Raw genomic sequence first — 19,569 nt, 5'->3', positions numbered from 1 at the left:
GAAGCAGATTTTTGTTTGTTTGTTTTTGGTACTGGGGATTGAACTCTGGACCTTGCGCTTGCGAGGCAGGTGGTGGAACCACTGAGCTAAATCCTCGGCCCTGAAGCAGATAATTTTAAATAAAATCCAGTAAAATAGAAAGGAAGCTTTACAGTTGGACAGTAGGGTCACATGTGAGGCAAAAGTTCTCCTTTGGATATTTATTTGTCAGTATTTGGGTATCAGAGCATGAAGTGCGTCCATAGCACAACCAATGAACTGGGTCTACTCTGTGCTAAGCTCTGTGTGAGCTGCTTTGAACTTGCTCCTTCCAGTTCTTCAAACCACATGTGCACAAGAGATACAATTCCAGTTGTTCAGATGAGGAAACAGAAGCACCAAGAGGTGAAGCAACTTGCCCACGTTTATAAAGTAAATGGTGGTGACTCCCACATGACAGATCATAATGGCCGACTGGATTATATTCTTCTTAAAGAAGACTACCTTTCAGATTCTGTTTACTGTCTGCCTCCCCAGTGAGACTGAGCAGTGTAGGAACATATTCCATCTCTGTCAAAGTCTGTTTTCTTTCTTTTCTCCTTCTTTTTTTCCTTCCTTCCCTTCTTTCCTTCTCTCCTCTCAGTCCCCCTGCCTCTCTCTTTCAGTCTCCCTCCTTCTTCCCTCCTTCCCTTCCTTCTTGTCACTCTTTCTTCAAAAAAAAAAGGAAGTAGGACATTCCAAAAGCTCTGTGGTCAACTAAGCTTAGCTTAGCAGGAGGCAGTAGAAAGTGCCCCTACACAGAAAACTGATTAGTGCACAGTACTGTCTTGCGCATTATTCTCATGGTTCATACAATTTCCTAATTTTTAAGCAGTAGTTTACTGTGTTTTCAAAGAAGCTATCTGATCTGGAAAATCACATTAGTTTGAATCTAAAGAAAGAAGTATATTTTTCATTAAGAACTTTTGCTAAAGAGTTTCCTCTTTCTTTTAAGAAAGTTGCTTTGAAGAGCAGTAAATTATCAGCCCTCTTGAGAATAGAAATGTATTACTCCATCCATGTCTGAGGGCTACGTCTGATGTTAACTTTAATTTTAGACAGCCATTCATTCAGTCATTCGTGGCATTATTTCTGAATCTCCTTTATGCTATTCTCTATGTGCTGTAAAAATCAGGCATGTTCCACATTCACTCTGTTGTCAGCTCATTTCATTTCTATTGTTGCTAATAAGAGTCCTTTATACAGCAGGGTGTTGACAAATGTTTACATGTTGGTTCTTTGGAAAAAAGAAAATAGCACAGATTTGTAACATTTGTTGATTTTGGTGGTGGAAAAACTCCCAACATCACTGATTTCAAGATAACACCAGGAATGTGCACACTGGAAGTTGGATATGGACAGAAATGTGCATTGTCTGCTCTCAAAACACAGCTTGAGTAGATTACTTTTAGAGCAACTGCTCTCAAAGTGTAGTCGCTGGAAAATAACATCACCTGGGGACTTGTTGGAAATGCAAATTCTTGGGCCCACTGAAGACCTACTGAATCAAGAAGCAGAGGTGTGGCCCAGCACACTCGCTGTATACCCTGCCTGCATGCCTGGTGCTGAAAACTGTTCACATGTATGAAAGAAGCCACCATCTTTTACCAGGATGGAAGATAGAACACTAGCAAATATGCATGCAACTTCCTTCCGTTCAATTGCTAGAAGAAAAATTACTACATCTTGTAGTTTTAAAAAATACACTTAAAACTGTGTTTATTTACTGTCCTAATTTTTAAATAGTAGCTTAGTTTCCAAAGAAGTCATCTGGTTTGGAAAGGTCATTAATTTGAATCTGAAGAAAGAGGCATATATCTTACATTGATAACTTTATTAAAAAGTGTCCTTTCATCTAAAAAAAGAAAGTCACTTTGAAGGACTGCAAATTATCACTCCAGATATAATTCCATTAAATAATTTTTCTCATACTGATTTATTTCAAACAATAACTAGTACCTAAAATGAAGTTGTTTAAACTAAAAATAGCCAATAGAAATAATAAATTAATGTATGATTACTTCTCCCACCTTGCTAGATTTCATTTTACTAAATAAAATCCATTTCCTAATTATTGAAAACTAATTAGAAATTGATAAAATACACTGATACATAAATTTATTTCTAATAGCACATTCAATAATGCATAATTAAGAAAAGTGGTTTATCTAAGAAAATTTGTAAAATATGAAATCATGGTAATGAAATTGAACTTAAATTGGACGAGTTATGTAAAATAAGAATGTGTAAAATATTCTCTTTTAAAACATCAGTATGATGTATCTTTGATAGTGTTATATAAGTTGGAAACAAATCATGATTTAAAAATTTAATTCAATCAAACTGAATATTTACTCAGTAACTTACGGGAAACCTGATCGCGACAGTGTTATTAATGAATTTTACTATGATAGAGAAGTGGTACCTTTCGTCAAACATTCTGCACTTTTCAAAGACCTAGCGAGGTCAGAGGCCATGACAGTTTGTGACATTTGGTCAGAAGCCAGAAAATTAGCCCGAGCTGGGTTGAGATTTGACAGAAACTGAAGCACAGGGAAGAAAAGGATTATGGGTAAGTCCAGTACACCTGTGATGCCCAAGACACTGGGGATGCCTTTGAATGAATAAAGAATGTGACGGGAACGCATGTTTATGAGGAAAGTGAAAGGAATTCAGTTTTAAACATTCTGAATTTACAAAACCAGTCACTGTCATTCCTTACTATTTGCCATGCATTATTCTGAAAGTCTTACAAATAATTTAACAAATTTAACAAATAATAAAATTCTCACTGCAATCGCTCAAGTATGACACTATTTTATTACCTTCATGTTCCAGCTGAGGCCCCAAAGCCGACACAGTTTGTCCAAGACACACAGTGAAGAGCGGCAGAGCTGGGCCTCAGACCAAGGCAGACCATCCGTGGCACTGGCTCTTTCCTATACCTCATTTGTGCTAATGACATTCGCGTGGTCCAAAATCAAAATGTTATCAGGTGGTACTCATGGAGAACCCTTGCTTCTACCACAGTCTTTCCTCTCCATGCCTAATTTTTCTTTAGGAAAGTACATGGAAATATGATTCTTGTATTTGTTCATCCTCCTTTGATACTGTTCTGCTTTATTTTTCTTTTTAACTGAGCAATGTATTTGGAAACCTTTCAATATCACGCATACACTTTTCTCCCTCATTTCTTCCCCTGTACCTTCTCACTCTCCTTTCTTTCTCTTCTCCTTTCCGTACTTCTTTACTTTTTGTTAGTACATTGTTAGCTGCTTTGACATAATATATAATTAACATAAATTCATATTATGTATAAAAATCTCCCTATCTGAATTCTAGCTAGTTATTGGCTCTCTTCTTTTACTAAAAAATAATAGCTTTCCCTAAATGTTGTGTCATATGTTAAAAGGAAAAAATTAAAGTTAAGTTTGCCCTGGGCCTCCTCATATGATATGTCTCCTCTACAAGATCTTCCAGCAGAAAAATGGACTTCTCATTTCTTATAAAGAAGATGCAACATAATACACTTTTTATAAATGTCACAGGGAGGGTGCACTCAATTTTTGATAGGCAAAAATGGCAAAGAACATAAAAACACCTCAAAACTAGTTCTTCATTTGGATATTATCACTTAGTTTTCTACAATTTATCTACAAATATTTTCAATGTATTTTATGTGGATGGTAGCTTTAATAAGCCAACCCATAAACCTTCACCATGGTTTCTGGGAACTTCATGCTGTTTCATTATCATCAAGAAATAAAAATGAATCACATATATGAAAATTTTTTATGAGCTTAAACACATTGAGCCTATGTAATTTAAAGCCTACTAATACCCAAAGTGTCGGCACTAGTTCATAACCATTTGGAGGTGAAATAACTATTGTAGTCTTCTTGGAAACCAATAAGTATGTGTCTGTTTCCATGTTCTAATAGTTCCGTGCAGGTTAGTTCACCACAAACAGGACTTATTGAATTCCATTCATGGCTACACTTGGCATCTACGTTCCCAGACCTACTTATAAAGGGTCCAGGAAGAGGTAAGACTTGGAAGAACATTTATATATGCAAGAATAAGATGCAGGCCACTCGCTCAACTTTATGTCAAAATCAACATCTAGTTGCTTGCTGCCAGTGTGTTTGGCCTACAGATGTGTTTTTACAAATATATGGTATTTAAAAAAATGAATCAGTATTTAAAAGAGAAAGCTTTATATGTACACACACACACACACACACACACACACACAAACACACACAGAGGTTTTTGCCTTTCCTGGAAAAACTATTAGTCTGGTGAAACTGGGTCTGTATTTTCACATAGAAGTGCTCTGGGAGAGCTGAGTCTTGATTTGACAGAAATTTGTTTTTAGTTTGTTGCAATCAAACCACTCCTGTTACACTGCCCTGCCAAGACCATTTGTAATAAAAGATTACTTATCTGAAAAGTTAAATCTTTCAAAGAATAAAAGAGTAAGTACATAGGCTATCCTTGCACTTGTCTTGCTGCATTCACAAGATTCTTCCTGGATAGAGAGCTGGTGTTGATGCTAAGGCTATCAGAAACCCTGCTGGTCAGATGAGTGTGTCCTCTGAGGTTCGTGTGTGGGGAAGTTGACCCCCAGGCAGTAGCGTTGACAGCTGGGACCTTTAAGAAATGAGTAGCTCATGAGGGCTGTGAATGCAGATACTGGTATGGAGGGAGTGGGAAAGTTACTCTGCATTGCTTATGGAAGAATGAGTTTGGCCCCCTTTCGTGTGTGTTCTGCCTTTCTGCCTTTCACCATGGTTTGATGTAGCTAAGGACCCTTGGTGGATGTGGACTTCCTCGCCTCTCAGACTGTAAGAAATAAATCAAATAAATTTTCTATTCCTTATAAATGACTTAATATGAAGTGTTGTGTTATAGCGGCACAAACCAGACTAAGACACCCGCTACAGCCAAATTATTCTCTCCCTTTCCCATCATGAAATTATAGAGAAGAAGCAGTTCTTCATTAAACAATTTTTTCACCTTTACCAGTAACTGAGAGGTCTTCACCTGTAAATGGCAGAAGCTGGGTGAGAGCCAGTGTCGTAGCTGGCACGAACTCGCCCTCGGTAGAGTTCCACGGCAATGTGGTCTTTGTCACCTTTATAGAGGAGGATGCCACTATCTTCATCTGTGGCGATCTGGAAGGGAGAAGCCTTGACATTACTGGATGCACAGCAACCAAACATATTTTATCAAAAAGAAAAGACTAAGCACAAAGAGCAGTTTTTACTTTGGCTTCTTTTTTTCCTTATGGCTAAGAGAAAATAATGCCTACTGAAAATCCTGCTTGAAGGGTGACTGATTGGGCTGCAGATAACTCCATTGTATGCAGACTCATAAAAAATTGAGAATGAACAAAAAATACTTCAGTGAACATATTGGACATGCTCAGAGCTTTACTGGCTGGAGATTTTCCTATTCTTTCTGCTCCTGTCATCAACCTTATCTTTGGCCTATACTAAATGTAAACTGCAAAGAGCAAGTTTGATTTTCATATCATATTAAAATTCCTCATATTGATGCCATGTGTTTCCAGAAGGAAACACGTGTTTGTATCCCACCCTATTCCTCTTGGGGTTTTAAAGGAAAAGATATGTGAAAGTAAGAATTTAGACCCCAACACCACTCTGCATGTAAGTGGCCAGTACAGCAAACCCTGGAAAGTGGAAGACAGAAGACAGATTTTTAAAGAGAGATTGCTTATCTCCTAGGGTCTCATTCCCCATGACTTCAAACAAGCCTCAGCCCTCACTGGAATGTCAACAGAAGCAAATAAGAAGCAGTAAGGTCTACAGAAAAATGCCTGAAGTCATCTAAATTCAAAATACATTGCATGCTTGCCTGCCAGGTAAACAGGTAGCCACAATTTGTCCCGTATTGCTACATTGATCACTGCTAATCTAGTACAACCTCTTTCCCAAGAGTCTGCAGGACTTGTTTAAAGAGTGTCTTAGGAAAAAGACTCAAAATTGAAGATTGTGAATTTTATGCCAGTTCTAGGTTCTGGATAAATAGGAAACAGCTGAATCCAGCTGTTCTGGCTCACCTCTTCCCTTCTTAGCTTTGAGTCTCTTAAGAAAAGTCTCAGAGGCTGAACTGCAGAGCCATACAATGAATAGATAAAAATACTTCTACTCAAGCATAAAAAGGAGATGCATATTTTGTTGCTGCATTGTTTCAACCTTAGAACCAGGTAGTGAATAAAAATACCAGAGAGCAAAATTACTGAAGCTTGTCACACAAGGAGAATTTTCTGTGATTGTACCATGCAATTGTTAACTAGCTGTTTAGGGAATACTGTCATTTACAAGCTACCCGCATGTTCATTCTTCCAAGCTAAGTTTGGTCAATGATCAGATCAGTGCTTGCTGGACGGGGACTTCTCACCTGAAAAGTAATGTTTGTCTGAGGCCGAACCTTGGCTGAAGGAATTTGAAGATAGGACTCTTTGTTCACAAAATTCACACTGACCAATTTTTCACACTTCTCCCCCTGGTATCCAGGCAAACACTGACATATTGGCTCATTTATCCTGATGATGCACTGAGCTCCATTCTGACAATCAAAATTATCACAGGGGCTGGTCCGAGGGAGGACCATGGGTGGAGAGAACTCACAGAATAAACCACTGAAGAATAAGGAGAAAAAAATGTTAGCTCTCATGAGATTTGAGTCCTGGAAGACTTCACTCTAAATATAAACGCGTACTTCTGCTTTTACCTGTAACCTTCAGGGCAGATGCACGTGTAGCCATTCAGTGCATCAGTGCAGTGTGCACCGTTTTTACACTTATTATCTTGGCAATCATCAAAGTCAATGTCACAGTGTTCACCGATGTATCCTGGTGTGCAGTCACACCTGTATGAACAAGCAGGTAAAGTTTCAAATGCAACAGCTGAATTTCATTGAGAAACAATGACAGTAGCTTAAAAAAAAAACTGATTTAGAATAGTCTCCTCACCAAACTAATGGATGTCTAGAAAATAGAATTGGCTGCAAAGTATGGCATGGCTTTCTCTGACTTGTCAACGGATCAATGGCTTTATCTCTTCTGTCCTGAGTATCTTTTTTCATACTGAGGGACTAGTGTCCAAATAATAATGTCCAACAGAATGATGGAATCAGGATTTCCCTCTACTTCCCTGACTCCATCTCACTCTTTTCTTTTCCTCCCCTTCTCCCTATTTTAGTTGGAGTAAATTTTATTTTCAGTTCTGCCCATTACATTTGACTGTAGGGATGACAGAAGTGCTATGTTGTAAAATTTATTGAGAATACTAAGAATACTTTTTAAATGATTAACATTTTAGTTCTCCCATCGTGACTGAATGTACTGGGACAAAATATAACTTTGAGAAAACCAGATTCATTAATATCAGGTAAGTTAATTCTGAATGAATCTAGATGACAACTTTGACAACTCAGGGCAGGCCTGATAGGTTGGGGTAGGGGATGTGATGCAGAATTCCTGGAGCCAATTCCATGGCCTGGTTTTCAGCAGTTCACTTTCATCAAGAAGAGGGAGAACAGCCATAGCTGCACTGATGATGAAGAAGGTAGGTAATGATGCAGCTGAACATTCCCTGAGCACTTCCTCTGGGCCAGGCCCCATTTCAACCACTTGGCCCTTATGGGTTCATTGTGTCTGCTCTGCAGCCACTGATGATATTGTTATACCTACTGTACAGGTGGAGAAACTCAGGGACAAAGATGTGAAGTACCTTGCCCAAGCATACTCAGCTACTATGTACCTTAGGCAGGAATTAAACTCAAGCAATATGACAAGGCAGCTTGAATTTTCTAGCTACTGCACTATGTCAGATAATCAGTTTCACAAAATTTCCTTAAAAACCCATCCTTCTCTAATGCAGACCATTTCCCAAGCTATGCCATCAAGGAAAACCAATATGGAAAAGCAATGAGGAAAAACCAATATGGTACATGTAGCAGTTTTCAACTACTGTATTCCACACCCACAGTTTCACTTTCTATAGTTTAAATTACTTGTAGTCAAAATATTACATATTAAAGTGGAAACTGCCGAAATAAACAATTATAAGCTTTTAATTGGGCAGCACTGTCAGTAATGAAATGTTACTCTGTCCTGTTCCTTCCTGCCCTGAATGTGAATCATTCCTTTGTCCTGTGTATCCATGCTGTATAGGCTACCTACACAATAGTAACTTAGTAACTTTATGTCTGAATGCTACAGTTCGAATGTAAAATGTCCCCCCAAAGTCTCATGTTCAAAGGTGGGGCCTAGATGGAGGGTATGGGTCACTGGATGCATGACCTGAAAGGATGTGTTCTTGCTCTTGAATCCTTCCTTTTCTCTCTGTTTCCTTCCCTTCTCAGCCCTTTGTCATAGGTTGAAGGGCTTTCCTCCACCAGGCCCTTCCACCATGGAACTTCTGTCTTGGAGCCAACTGAAGATGGACTGAATCCTCTAAAAACCATGAGCCAAAATATACCTCTCCTTTAAGTTGAGGGTGTCATGTGTTTTTGTGCAAGGAACAGGAAAATTATTAATATACATTGTGTTCAGGTATCCCTCATGTCATAGCCTAACACTGTGTCCCAATGTTGGCTTTCATCTGACTTCAGATCATTACACAGGTACTATATTGTCTCACATGAGCTCAAGAAGATGGGTAAACAGAACAATGAGATATTTTGAGAAAAAGAGATAGATGTCATTTATGCAACTTTTATTGTGGTATGCTGTTATAATTGTTCAATTTATTATTAGTTATTGTTAATCTTTTTCCAAGCCTAATTAATAAATTCCACTTTATGACAGATATGTTTATATAGAGCTGCTTTCTATCAGGGGTTTCAGGCATTCACTGGAACTCAGAGTTTCCTCTGTGGACAAGTGTGAAATAGTACATGTGTTCTGTATGCATGGGAACTGCGGATGCCTGCAGGCATGGCCACAGGTGGAGAGGCTCAGGAAGCCTCTCAGTCTCCATCCTCCCCCATTCTCTCCCTTTGCGTTTCCATGAGTGTTTTTGCTTTGGATTTAAGAGACCACTGACTTTTAAAAATATATAAACCAGAAAACTATGGTTTAGCTTCACAGTACAAGGGCTTTGCAGTTATACAGAACTGTTTTTATAATATCTTGATGTCTTCAATAAGTGTTATTATTGATTTTTATTTCAACATATCAACTTTCTTTTTTCCAGTTTTAAATTTTTTATCGATCCACGTTTAAAATACATAATGATTACATGCCTCCTGGGGCACATGGGATGCACATTTCCATGGCACATCTTAATTCTCTTTCCTTCCCTTGCGTTTCCTTCCACTCCTTCCATCCCTTGCTTCTCTTCCCCTTTGCAAACTGAGTTATAATTAGCAAACAGAAATTGTATTTTCAAGATGCACAATAGGAGGTTTGATAAATATATACATTGTGAAATGTCACTACAGTAAAGTAACCAATATATCTGTTACTTCACAAAGTTATCTTTTTTCCTTTTGTGGTAAAATGCCTAGGATGTACTCTTAGTAAATGTCAAGTATCTAGCACTGTGCTATTATCTAGAGGCACCAGGGCATAGACATTAAGTCTTCTGGAACCTCTTCATCTTATACCTGACATTTCATACCTGTAACCAACATCTCCTCATTTTCCTTACAACCAAATCTTGGCAACAAACATTCTACTTTCTATTTTTATGAGCTTAAATTTTAAAAATTCCACAACTATGTGAGATCATGTAATGTATTTTTTCTATATTTGGTTTATTTCAATTAACATAAAATGTATTCTTGACTGCTTTACTTAATTTCTCAAGTGTTCCTGTAGTCATTTGTACCATACACATAATCATTTCCATCTCAAAAATACGATAAATATTCAATAAAAATACTATGGTATAAAGGCATTGATATAATATTTAGATATAATGCACAATCAATAAGTGGTTTGTATTTATGTCTTTACAATTCTATACAAGTCTTTATGATTTATTTGATACTAATTATCTATTGTTCTATTTCAAAAATATTAGAATTTAAGAAAGGATAAGTAAAAACATGCAAATGAATGTATTATTACTGAATGCCAAGGTTTTTGTCATAAAAATTCATTTGGAAAGCCAAATGAACTGAAACAAATGGGAGTATATACCCTCTAATAGTAACAGATATTCAGCTTGCATATATGAATTAAGAAATAAATAAGCTCAAAGCATAAATGTGCTTGCTCTGCAGCCAGTTTGTTTCAGTGCTAAATCATAATAAAGCAAAGTAAACAGCAAGTCTGAAGTTAAATGGACCCTAAGTGGCCATACAGATTCTTGAAGAGATGGACAGGGCCATAGAAGAGAACTCCCATCAATGTTAATGTAAACAGAGCTGCTGAAGTGCCAAGCATTAAAAGAAAGAAAAAACACTTTGAAATGCTCTGAATTATTTATCTGGGAAAAGAAATCAAAGTAAAAGATAATAGAACCATGCCTTCAACACAGTGGCTATCTAAGAGGTATTTTATATTCTCTACTTTCCAAATGCTGTTTTTTAAGCCCATTAGAACTTGGAGTAATACATGACTAATATTTTTGTCTTTCTTTTGTTCCTCACACCAAGCATCAAAACAGGAAGAAAAAAACTGTGAAAAAGAATTCTTCAAAAATTGTATTATGAGTAAAACCTATCATATTTCCTCTACTCTTCTATCTGACAAGGAGTGAGGAAAAAGTAAAGAATATAAAATAAACTATTTAGAAGCCCAAAAGCTGACTAAGTAAGATGCATGGTTGAAAATACTGCTTATGGAATATCTTGCCCTAAAAATATCTCAAAGTAATTTAGGAGATTTATGAGGTATATAATACAGCAAGAAAAGAAAAACTCACTATGTTAGTTTAGTAACAAGAAAATGAAGTTGAAGTAATAGTACAACTTGTCTAAATAACATTTATTAGTAGGTATATTTTTTATTAGCTTCATTTTGTTTGGTTTTTAAGTCTATTTTCTTTCTGCATCCAGCCTCCCCACAATATGCAATTATTTATAAGATTAACAGCACACATTCTGAATTAACCTGTTTTCAGCTAAACTTCAGATAGCTATACAAGGAGCTCATGAATTACTGACTGCTGAAAACAGTGGACTTTCAATCAGTTAATCCACAATCCAGCAAAATGCCCTTTTAAGAGAGTGTAATCTAATTGATAGCAATAGAAGATTTTTAATTAAGAATCAGTCCTCTTTTTGAAAACAAAGTCTCTAATTTTCAATGGTTTCCCATTAAGCCTTAGTAATACTTTATCCTATAATTACAATGCTGAAAGCCCTGTGAAATCTACTTAGTAGATAGACAGTTCCAGAAAATTTGCCTTCTGATTTCCCCGAGAAATGATATTTATCTAAAGTGATGGCCTTTCATTTCACTAAATTCAAAAGTGGGCATATCAAAGACATCAGGCATTAAAATAATTTACCTGTAGTGTTTGATTGAATAAAAAGTAATGCATAATTTTGTCAAAAGTAAAAACTGCAGCAAGACTTTCGGTTTCAGTGTAGGGTATGAACTAAAATACAGTGAGAGTAAACTCAATGCCATCCCTTTCTTTCTCTGTAAGACATGAAATGGAATCAGTAGGTGCTACAACTACATCTGTATATTCTAAAAATTTAGATTTTTCAATCAAATGGAAACAAAAGACTATTGTTAAAAGATCACTTGAGAATATTTAATTCAGATTGATCTTTGAAGGACAGTGGGGCTCTTGCCATACTGACCCCAAGCTCTCACCTGATTTAGAATGTCTGATGATTTATTTGATAAATATCAAAATCTTAGAAATGTACTTCAAGTCCTCTCTTATGCTATTGTTCCTGACTGGAGTAGTTTATGACTCTCTGACTCTATGGCAATTGGGTCATTTCACTGAGAAAAAGTATGTGGAAGTGAATACAAAAGTGCTACGAAAACATGTACTGACCACAGTAGATCTACAATAAATATTAGGCGAAGGAACAAATAATGCTGTTTTTTAATTATTTGATGTAAGTACAGCTCAACTTCTGAACCCAAGTGTGTCATGCCTATGAAACCCACCTATCATCTATATAAACCAAATGTAGTGTTCATATACTATAAAGTGCCATAGCAATAACATGAATTAGAAAAACTAGCCAGCTGGAAAGGTTATCAAGCCTACACAACCTAGAGATCTTTGGAGAGCCATCTAAACCCACTTGTCCCGGACTTCTTTGTGTTTAGATGATTTCTGAACTACTGTCCCTCTGTAAAGAAATGCCGCTGTTGTTAGACCCTTATAATATTTCAGGACTGCCACAGTGAAATCATGGAATTTGGGATAAAACATACGTCAGAAATGTTCCTTTTCCTGGGGAGGAAAAAGAAATGATTTTGACATTCTGAGTCCACTTGTGGAAACCCTCTAGCAAGCAAGACAATAGTGGTTTATCATCCCACGGGACATATTTAAGATGAAAGGAATGCTATCAGTAATTACAGTAAGCTGAGAGAGACATAACCTGGGGCTGACCAGGGCAACCTGAGATGAGCAGTCACTGTATCTTTCCCACTTGGAGTAGTCAAAGTCTTGTTTTAGACCACAGAATTTTCATTTACAGTAAAATCAAATTCTCTATTTTACCACCAAATTATCTTCAGATAAAAGGTATCTACCGGATATTAGAAATTTAATTGCATTAGCCTTCAAATAAATTTCAAAAACTGACTCAAAGGCTATTTTATTTCATAAATCACTTCTCCAAGTAAGTCACGGAACAAAAGGAAATATTTTCTTCTGTTTAAGTGCACTGCAGCAAGTACATGCCCCACAGGAGCATTCCATGGCACTAGTATGTCCTCTGGATCATGAGGAAAGGTGTGAAACTAAGAGAGGTGGAGAAGTGGGATTCCAAAAAGGACGATGTCGTTTACCCGCAGCGAGCCCCAGGCAGCCACTGACTTACTTGGATCCCTTGGGTGTCAGGATGCACTTGGAGTCGTGCTGGCAGGGGTTCAAGTCCTGGGCACAGAAGTCTAGCTTCTCCTCGCACAACTCGCCTGCAACATGGCAAACAGTGTCAGTTTACACAGAAGGGCCAATGAGCTTCCCGTCAGCAGTCTGTCTCGTGGGTCTTTGAGGTTAGTGCAGTTCACAATGGGAAACAAAACAGGGAAAAATAACAAAACAAAACCCCTCTACAGACAGAACAAAAAGAACGCCTACAAGATGTGAGGCCAGAAGATCCCACAGCCAGTGTGGTTCCTGCTTCTAAGTAGTTGCATACTTCGAATCAGTACAACTACAGTGATGTGTGAGCCCCTTTTCAATATGCTATTGGAATTAGGTAAAGGAAATTCAAGTGCTTTCCATTCTTTCTTTATTTAATTATTTGCTTATTTATGTATGGAAATTTTATTGATATATGGCATACCGAAGAACAAATGAATGGCTAATGAAGAGTTAGAAATTTAACCCACTCCGTCGACCAGTATTCACATCCAGAAGCTCTTCATTTATCAGCATCCTGAAGCCTCCCTCAGGTCCCACTCAGATACTTAGTTCTCCAACTACAAACACAAGGTGACCACTGTCTTGACAAGGCCATCGACTAGTTGTGTCTGCTTTTGAGCTTGGCATAAATGACGTCATTTGGTATGTGTCCTTTTTTGTTTAGCTTATGCTGTGGTTATGTTTGCAAATCATCCTCTAATCTTCATAATCTCCAAGGCCTTACAAATCTAGGAAAATACTTGGCTATATTATTTCGAATCACTGCAAGAGCTCCAAAGCATATTTCTTAGGCACATCCACTGTGACACAATAAAAAAGTAAAAGAAAAAGTAGGGAGAGAATACATACTGTTCCCACGTGTGTTGGCTAAGCCGTGAAGAATAGTTTTGATCAATAAACGGAAGTTAAAAACATAGCCATGTAGATCCTAGGCATTCTATGCTGAATCATGCTTGAAATTCTGTTAGGAAATTTCTTCCAATATGAGTAACACAGTCACTACTTCAGATATATTTGACCAAGGAGAATTTCCATAGAGAAGACATTTCCAATCATTTTGTAAGACATTAAAGTGGCTGATTGGACAGGTATATTTTAAAAAGTTCTTTTCTCCTTTTTCTACCTTCTATGCTACTTCTAAATTATTTTACATGTAGTAAATGAACAAAGTCACACATCTACAGGCAGCTGTTTATTTCCAAGAGACTATTAGAACTTCCACTTGTTCAGTCTGAATTTCAATGATACTGGTTTAAGAACTGGGAGTTTGCAGCATATGCTTTTGATGTGAGACTGTCTTGTTAAGGTAAAACACTACCGATTGGTAGAAAGAGCTGTCAGCTGAATGAGGCATACTGTTTAGATTTCCAGGATCTTTCCTCACGATCTAAGTATATAAATGTATTCATTAATTATTACAGCAATCTGTTTTTATTTCTTAAATGAACTAATCACACTCAAAGTCTCATAAATTGCCTCCATAAGACTGTTTATGTTTCTAAACCTGCAATACAAAAAATTTTAGCAGTATGTACATGGTGAGCTATTCTTAAACAGTTTTTTTTAGGATTTGTAATTTCAATGAGTATGACTTTATATAGGAACCTAGATGAGATTTAATCATGATAGTTTATCAGCCTACCATAATGAAATCACTTTTGATTTCCTAATTAAATCTATCTAGTGGGACTACAGACTGCAGTAGGCTCTATCTGAGGCTCTTTGTAAAATTTGCTGGTGGAGAGAGACCATTTTAAATATATAATTAATGTCATTCTACGTAATTTTTACTTGATTTGAAAATAAGAAAACTTTAAAAAGTGATAAAAAGAGGATATGTTTTATTTTATTCACTTTGGTCCCACCCAATCTAATTATACCAAACTCTGGTCTATACATCGTTCTCAATATTTACTATATGGCGTGGTAGCTACATGCTGAGGCCACAGGCTAGACGAATTGATTCTGTCTCCAGTCAGCTCCCAATCTACCAGTAGCAAACAATTTGAGCTAGAGACAGAACTTAGAGGATGAATTTTACCTCTAAGAAAATAAAACAGAGTTGACCTTTTCTTCTTTATGAGGAATTTCTGCACAGATTCAATATGGAAAAGAAAAGGGAGATAAATCTAAGAATCTGCTCGCTAAACAAACTGCCAAATCTGTAACCAAGGGCTTTAAAGAGTAGCATACCAACTTGAAAGTGAAATGCTCCATCCATGTTAACTATTCCTTTTCTCTGAAGAATAGCACAAGTGTACTATCAGACATTACTGAAGTCATATGTGAGAATTTTCCATGGTGAGTAAGTAACTGTACACCTGACTACGAGATTGTCTATTAAAAAATGATCTGACTCTCTTTACCATCACCAAACATTATAAAACTAACAAATATTACAATAGCATCTTCTTCATTCTATTACTGCCTAACTCACCTCTAAACTTAATCTTCCACCTTGTACTTTGTCATCTGGGTCTATTCATTATTTTATGAATTTATCTCAACTCTATGCCTGGGATAATGACTTTTACTTTGGCTTTAATAACTTTCTTTGACATTTCTGTTCTCAATTTCTTCATCCAGCCTTAGGTCTATCTTTTCCTTTATTTCATTAAGTTTACTGGTATGTTTTAGGTATACAATAGAATGACATTCATCACTGGGAATTTGTACCTTTACATGATATACCTTGGGTTTTTTTCTACCCCATTCCCCTGCCCTCCCTTCAACCCCTCCATCCCTCCCATTTACAAAGACTTTGTTTCCATTTTTTCCTTTCCCTCTACCCCTCTCATTTCCCCTTCCCCTTCTCCTTTGGACCTTTTCTTCCTATTTCACATTATCTATGATATAGTTTGATCCTCATTTACACTTTCAGTTTCTCACACCACAGAAACTATTCAGTATCTACATGTGTCCTATTTATTTCACTTAAAGAGTTTTGCCTCCATGTGAATCCATTTAGCTATAAATTCCTCTAGTTTCGCATTATGGTTGAGTAGTACTCTATTTTATATAAAAAAATCTCCTTTATCCAGTTACCAGTTGTTGGGCATTTGGGCAGTTTCTAAGATTTAGCTATTACAAACTGTGCCACTATAAATATGGGTGTGCATATATCACTGTGGTATGATGCTTTTAATTCTTTTGGGAAGATACCCAGCAGAGGAATAGCTGGGTCAAATGGGACCTCTAATCCTAGTTTTTTGAAGTATCTCCATACTGATTTCCACAGTGCTTGCACCAGTCTACACTCCCACCAACAATGGAGTAGGGTTCCTTTTTCTCCACAACCCACAAGCATTTGTTATTAGTTGATTTCTTGACAGCACCCATTCTTTTTGGAGTCTCAGCATTGTTTTCATTTGCATCTCTTGGATGACTGGTGATGTTGAACATTTTTTCAGATGTTTATTAGCTCTTTCTATTTCTTTGAGAAATGTCTGTTCATTTCAGGTGCCTATTTTTGGATTGGGTCTTTAAATTTGGCAAGTCTGATTTTTTAAACTTCTTTATAGATTCTAGATAGTAGACCTTTGTCTGAGGAACAGCTGGTAAAAATTTTTCCCACATTGTGGGTTGTCTCTTCACACTGTTGGTGGTTTCTCTTGCTGTGCAGCTTTTTAATAAGAAGAGATCGATCCCACTTGTTGATTGTTTGTGCTAGTTCACATGTGACTGAGATTTTGTTCATGAAGTCTTTTCCTATGCGTGTCTTCAAGAGTTCTACCTAACTTCTTTTTTACGCTTTTGCCTATTTTGTGATATCATATAAATATAATGTAGTATATCTTTACTTAATAAGCATTCATATAGTGCTTCCTACTGTGTGTCAGTTTTAAACCTTGTATAAATACACAGTCACTTAAATTTATGTCAACCCTTTAAGTTAAGGTTGTAGAGTGGCACCTTGTATTATTGACTTTAAAATTGTTCCCTTTGACTGTTAACAGAAGCTTTGTTATATCTGTTTTGCACCTTAGTAGAGTGTGAGATGATGGTATCTTCAAATAATATTTCCTGAAAAACTATTCAAATAAATAGTTTAGTACTCCAGCTTATATTCTACTTGGGTTACGTTTCTGCTTTTAGTTAATTTTGTTTAATTTTTACTTAATAAGTCATTCAATATTAGTAATAACATAACGTTCATTTTCAACATTAGTTTAAATTTGCTGATGGAATATTAATATACACTTTTTGACTGGGCTATTCCTTTAATTTTTCTTAGTTATAGTCAATTCTGCCATATTTGAATAAAAGGCAATTTTTAAAGTTTAAATGGTACGCCACGTTGGTGAGTCTTAGGAGCTCAATATTAGACAGGCAATATAGTAAGTCCCCTAGACAAGTACTGGCTGGATATCTACTTCTCAATCATCATGGGAAAATCGGCTGTTTAAAGCTGAATTGGTTTTCCAGGAAGAACAGTGTACTAACTGCAGTGAGCTAAGATACTCTCAGTTACTGCTACTGAAAAAGTTACCCAAAACCTCAGTGCACACATTTCATCTGTTTTTTAAAAATCTTTTCTGTATGGGTAGTCAGAGTTACTACTGAGTCAATGGGAAAATGATGGAAAATAAAGGAACTGAAGTTGGTTTTTTGATGGTCTGGGGCTTGAGATAGCATCAGCAATGGATGCCTCCCTTCTTGAGGTAATAAAGTGCAAGGTGACAGAAAAGAGAGGCAGACATAGTCTTTATTGTACTCCACTTAATGTTGTAGTTGACCACAAAGGAAGCAGGTTCATATATGTTTAGCTTGCTGTCAGAAAAGGTGTCAGCCCATCTGTGCAATTCATCTAAATACAGGTTAAATTTTCTCTGCCCATGAAGGTTTCAAGAGATTTGGGAAACTGGGGTTCCATGGCCTGGCTCAAATTCAACCAAAATTCCATTTGTTTGTTTTCTGCCTTGGACTCTTAAATGTCTCCCAGTGACAAAATAATAGCACGTAACACAATGATTGCCTGGGCTTTGTGATTTCACTTTTCATTAGATGCACAAGTTAATTTCCCTTATAATTCTAGTTTTCAACATTTTAGGGGGATGAGATTAGGGTGATAGCTATATGTGCACGTGTTATTGGTTAATGTTCTAGAGAAGAATCAGTGGTCACCCAGGTGGCTTATTTTTTCCTTTTAGGAAAATTGAGGTCAGTGAATGATCCTCAGGTAACTGAGGTTGTTGGCTGACAATACCTGGGCACCCAGAACTTTCTAAAGACAGGCACTTCATAGCTGTAGCAGAGGAATTTCTAGTGAGAAAGTGATGCCTAGTTCTTGGATCATCTCCTCTAATTATATCTGTCAGGTAAATATGGACCGGAAATGGCTCAAGTTGCACAGTCACATAAGAGGGACACGGTAAGAGCAGTACCCATAGCCATGTAACAGATGATTATCTATTTTGAATGCTGCATAAAGGAACCTATGTCTGCACTCAGAGTATAAAGGTGTCCCTATTCCCATGAAGAGAGGAGGAGAGGCCCACCAATCCAATAATGACCCAAACAAATACAAAACTGCCTGTGTGGAATGCTGAGTAGGTGTTTCTCTGAGTTTTAGAAGTCAGACTGAGGATCTGAGGGAGAACAGCAGGAGAGAAAGGGAGGTCAGGAGGAAGTGGGGTGTGCAGAGCCCAGGTAGGGGCTCCTGCAGGCAGCAGAGTTGAGTCCTGGCTCTGAGAGGGGGGATGGGGTCTGGACAGCATGTCAGCAGGGCAAGACACAGAGGTGGGCGGGGCTGTGGGGTGGTGTCTTTCGTCGCTCCATTAGCGGAAGTAAACAGGAGATGTGGAAAATTTTCAGGAGTTACTGGAGAGATGGTTAATTGCCTTCTATCTACCAAAGAAATCTGGGCAATGTATCTCTTCAAGGGATGCTTGCCCAGCAGAAAAGAAGTGGGTCACTTTGTCTCCAGATTAGGATTTTTGGAATTTTCCAACTTGAATCACTATTTAAAATATTAATCTTTTTCACACAAAATGGAGCAGTAGGCAGGGGCGTGGAATTAATAATTGGGTGCAGCTTCTCTATTTAATTTTTCCTAGAGTCTGCCCTTTGAATTCAGGTTGGGCAACTGAGAAAAAGAAGTCATTTTAAAAACGAGTACAAAGGCCAGGGATTTAGCTCAGTGGTTTCTCTGCCTGCTATGCAAGCTCAAGGACCTGAGTTTGATCCCTGGTACCAAAAAAAAGAAAAAATCAACAACTCCAAAACGAGTACACAAAGTGGCTAAAACACTCAGCTTCTGCTCCTGTGGCTAGCTTCTGCTCATGCAGCTAGACGGATTTCTTCTCTCTAAAGTAGATAAAATCTGAGAGTCCATTCTGGGTGTCATGGATGGATGATGGGGGTGGGAGGGATTCTGAAGCAGACAATGCTGCCCCATAAACTAGGTTTTATTTTGCATTGCTTTTTTCATAATGAGACAGGATCATTGATATTGATAATGATGGAGAGAGGACTTAGGACAGGGAAGTGAATACCTAGGCCAAAA

At 37.3% G+C, this 19,569-nt stretch overlaps 1 protein-coding gene across 4 annotated transcripts in view; it reads right to left on the bottom strand.

The window, feature by feature from the left end:
* Slit2 (slit guidance ligand 2) overlaps positions 1–19,569 on the bottom strand; it is a 342,324-nt gene that overhangs the window by 13,188 nt on the left and 309,567 nt on the right. For all 4 annotated transcript variants that reach the window (XM_087187403.1, XM_087187404.1, XM_004847219.3 and 1 more), the window contains 4 exons: positions 13,018–13,111; positions 6,778–6,915; positions 6,445–6,685; positions 5,065–5,195 (listed from right to left, as the gene is read on the bottom strand). In XM_087187403.1, coding sequence (XP_087043529.1) covers positions 5,065–5,195; positions 6,445–6,685; positions 6,778–6,915; positions 13,018–13,111 — 604 coding nt within the window. The remainder of the gene's footprint in view (positions 1–5,064; positions 5,196–6,444; positions 6,686–6,777; positions 6,916–13,017; positions 13,112–19,569) is intronic.

This window comes from Heterocephalus glaber, unplaced genomic scaffold (genome assembly GCF_053883595.1).
Source record: "Heterocephalus glaber isolate CG9 unplaced genomic scaffold, H.glaber_assembly_v1.0 deba00001509, whole genome shotgun sequence".
NCBI lineage: Eukaryota > Metazoa > Chordata > Mammalia > Rodentia > Bathyergidae > Heterocephalus > Heterocephalus glaber.
The sequence above is the reverse complement of the archived record's forward strand: the minus strand, read 5'-3'. Positions and strand labels throughout refer to the sequence as shown.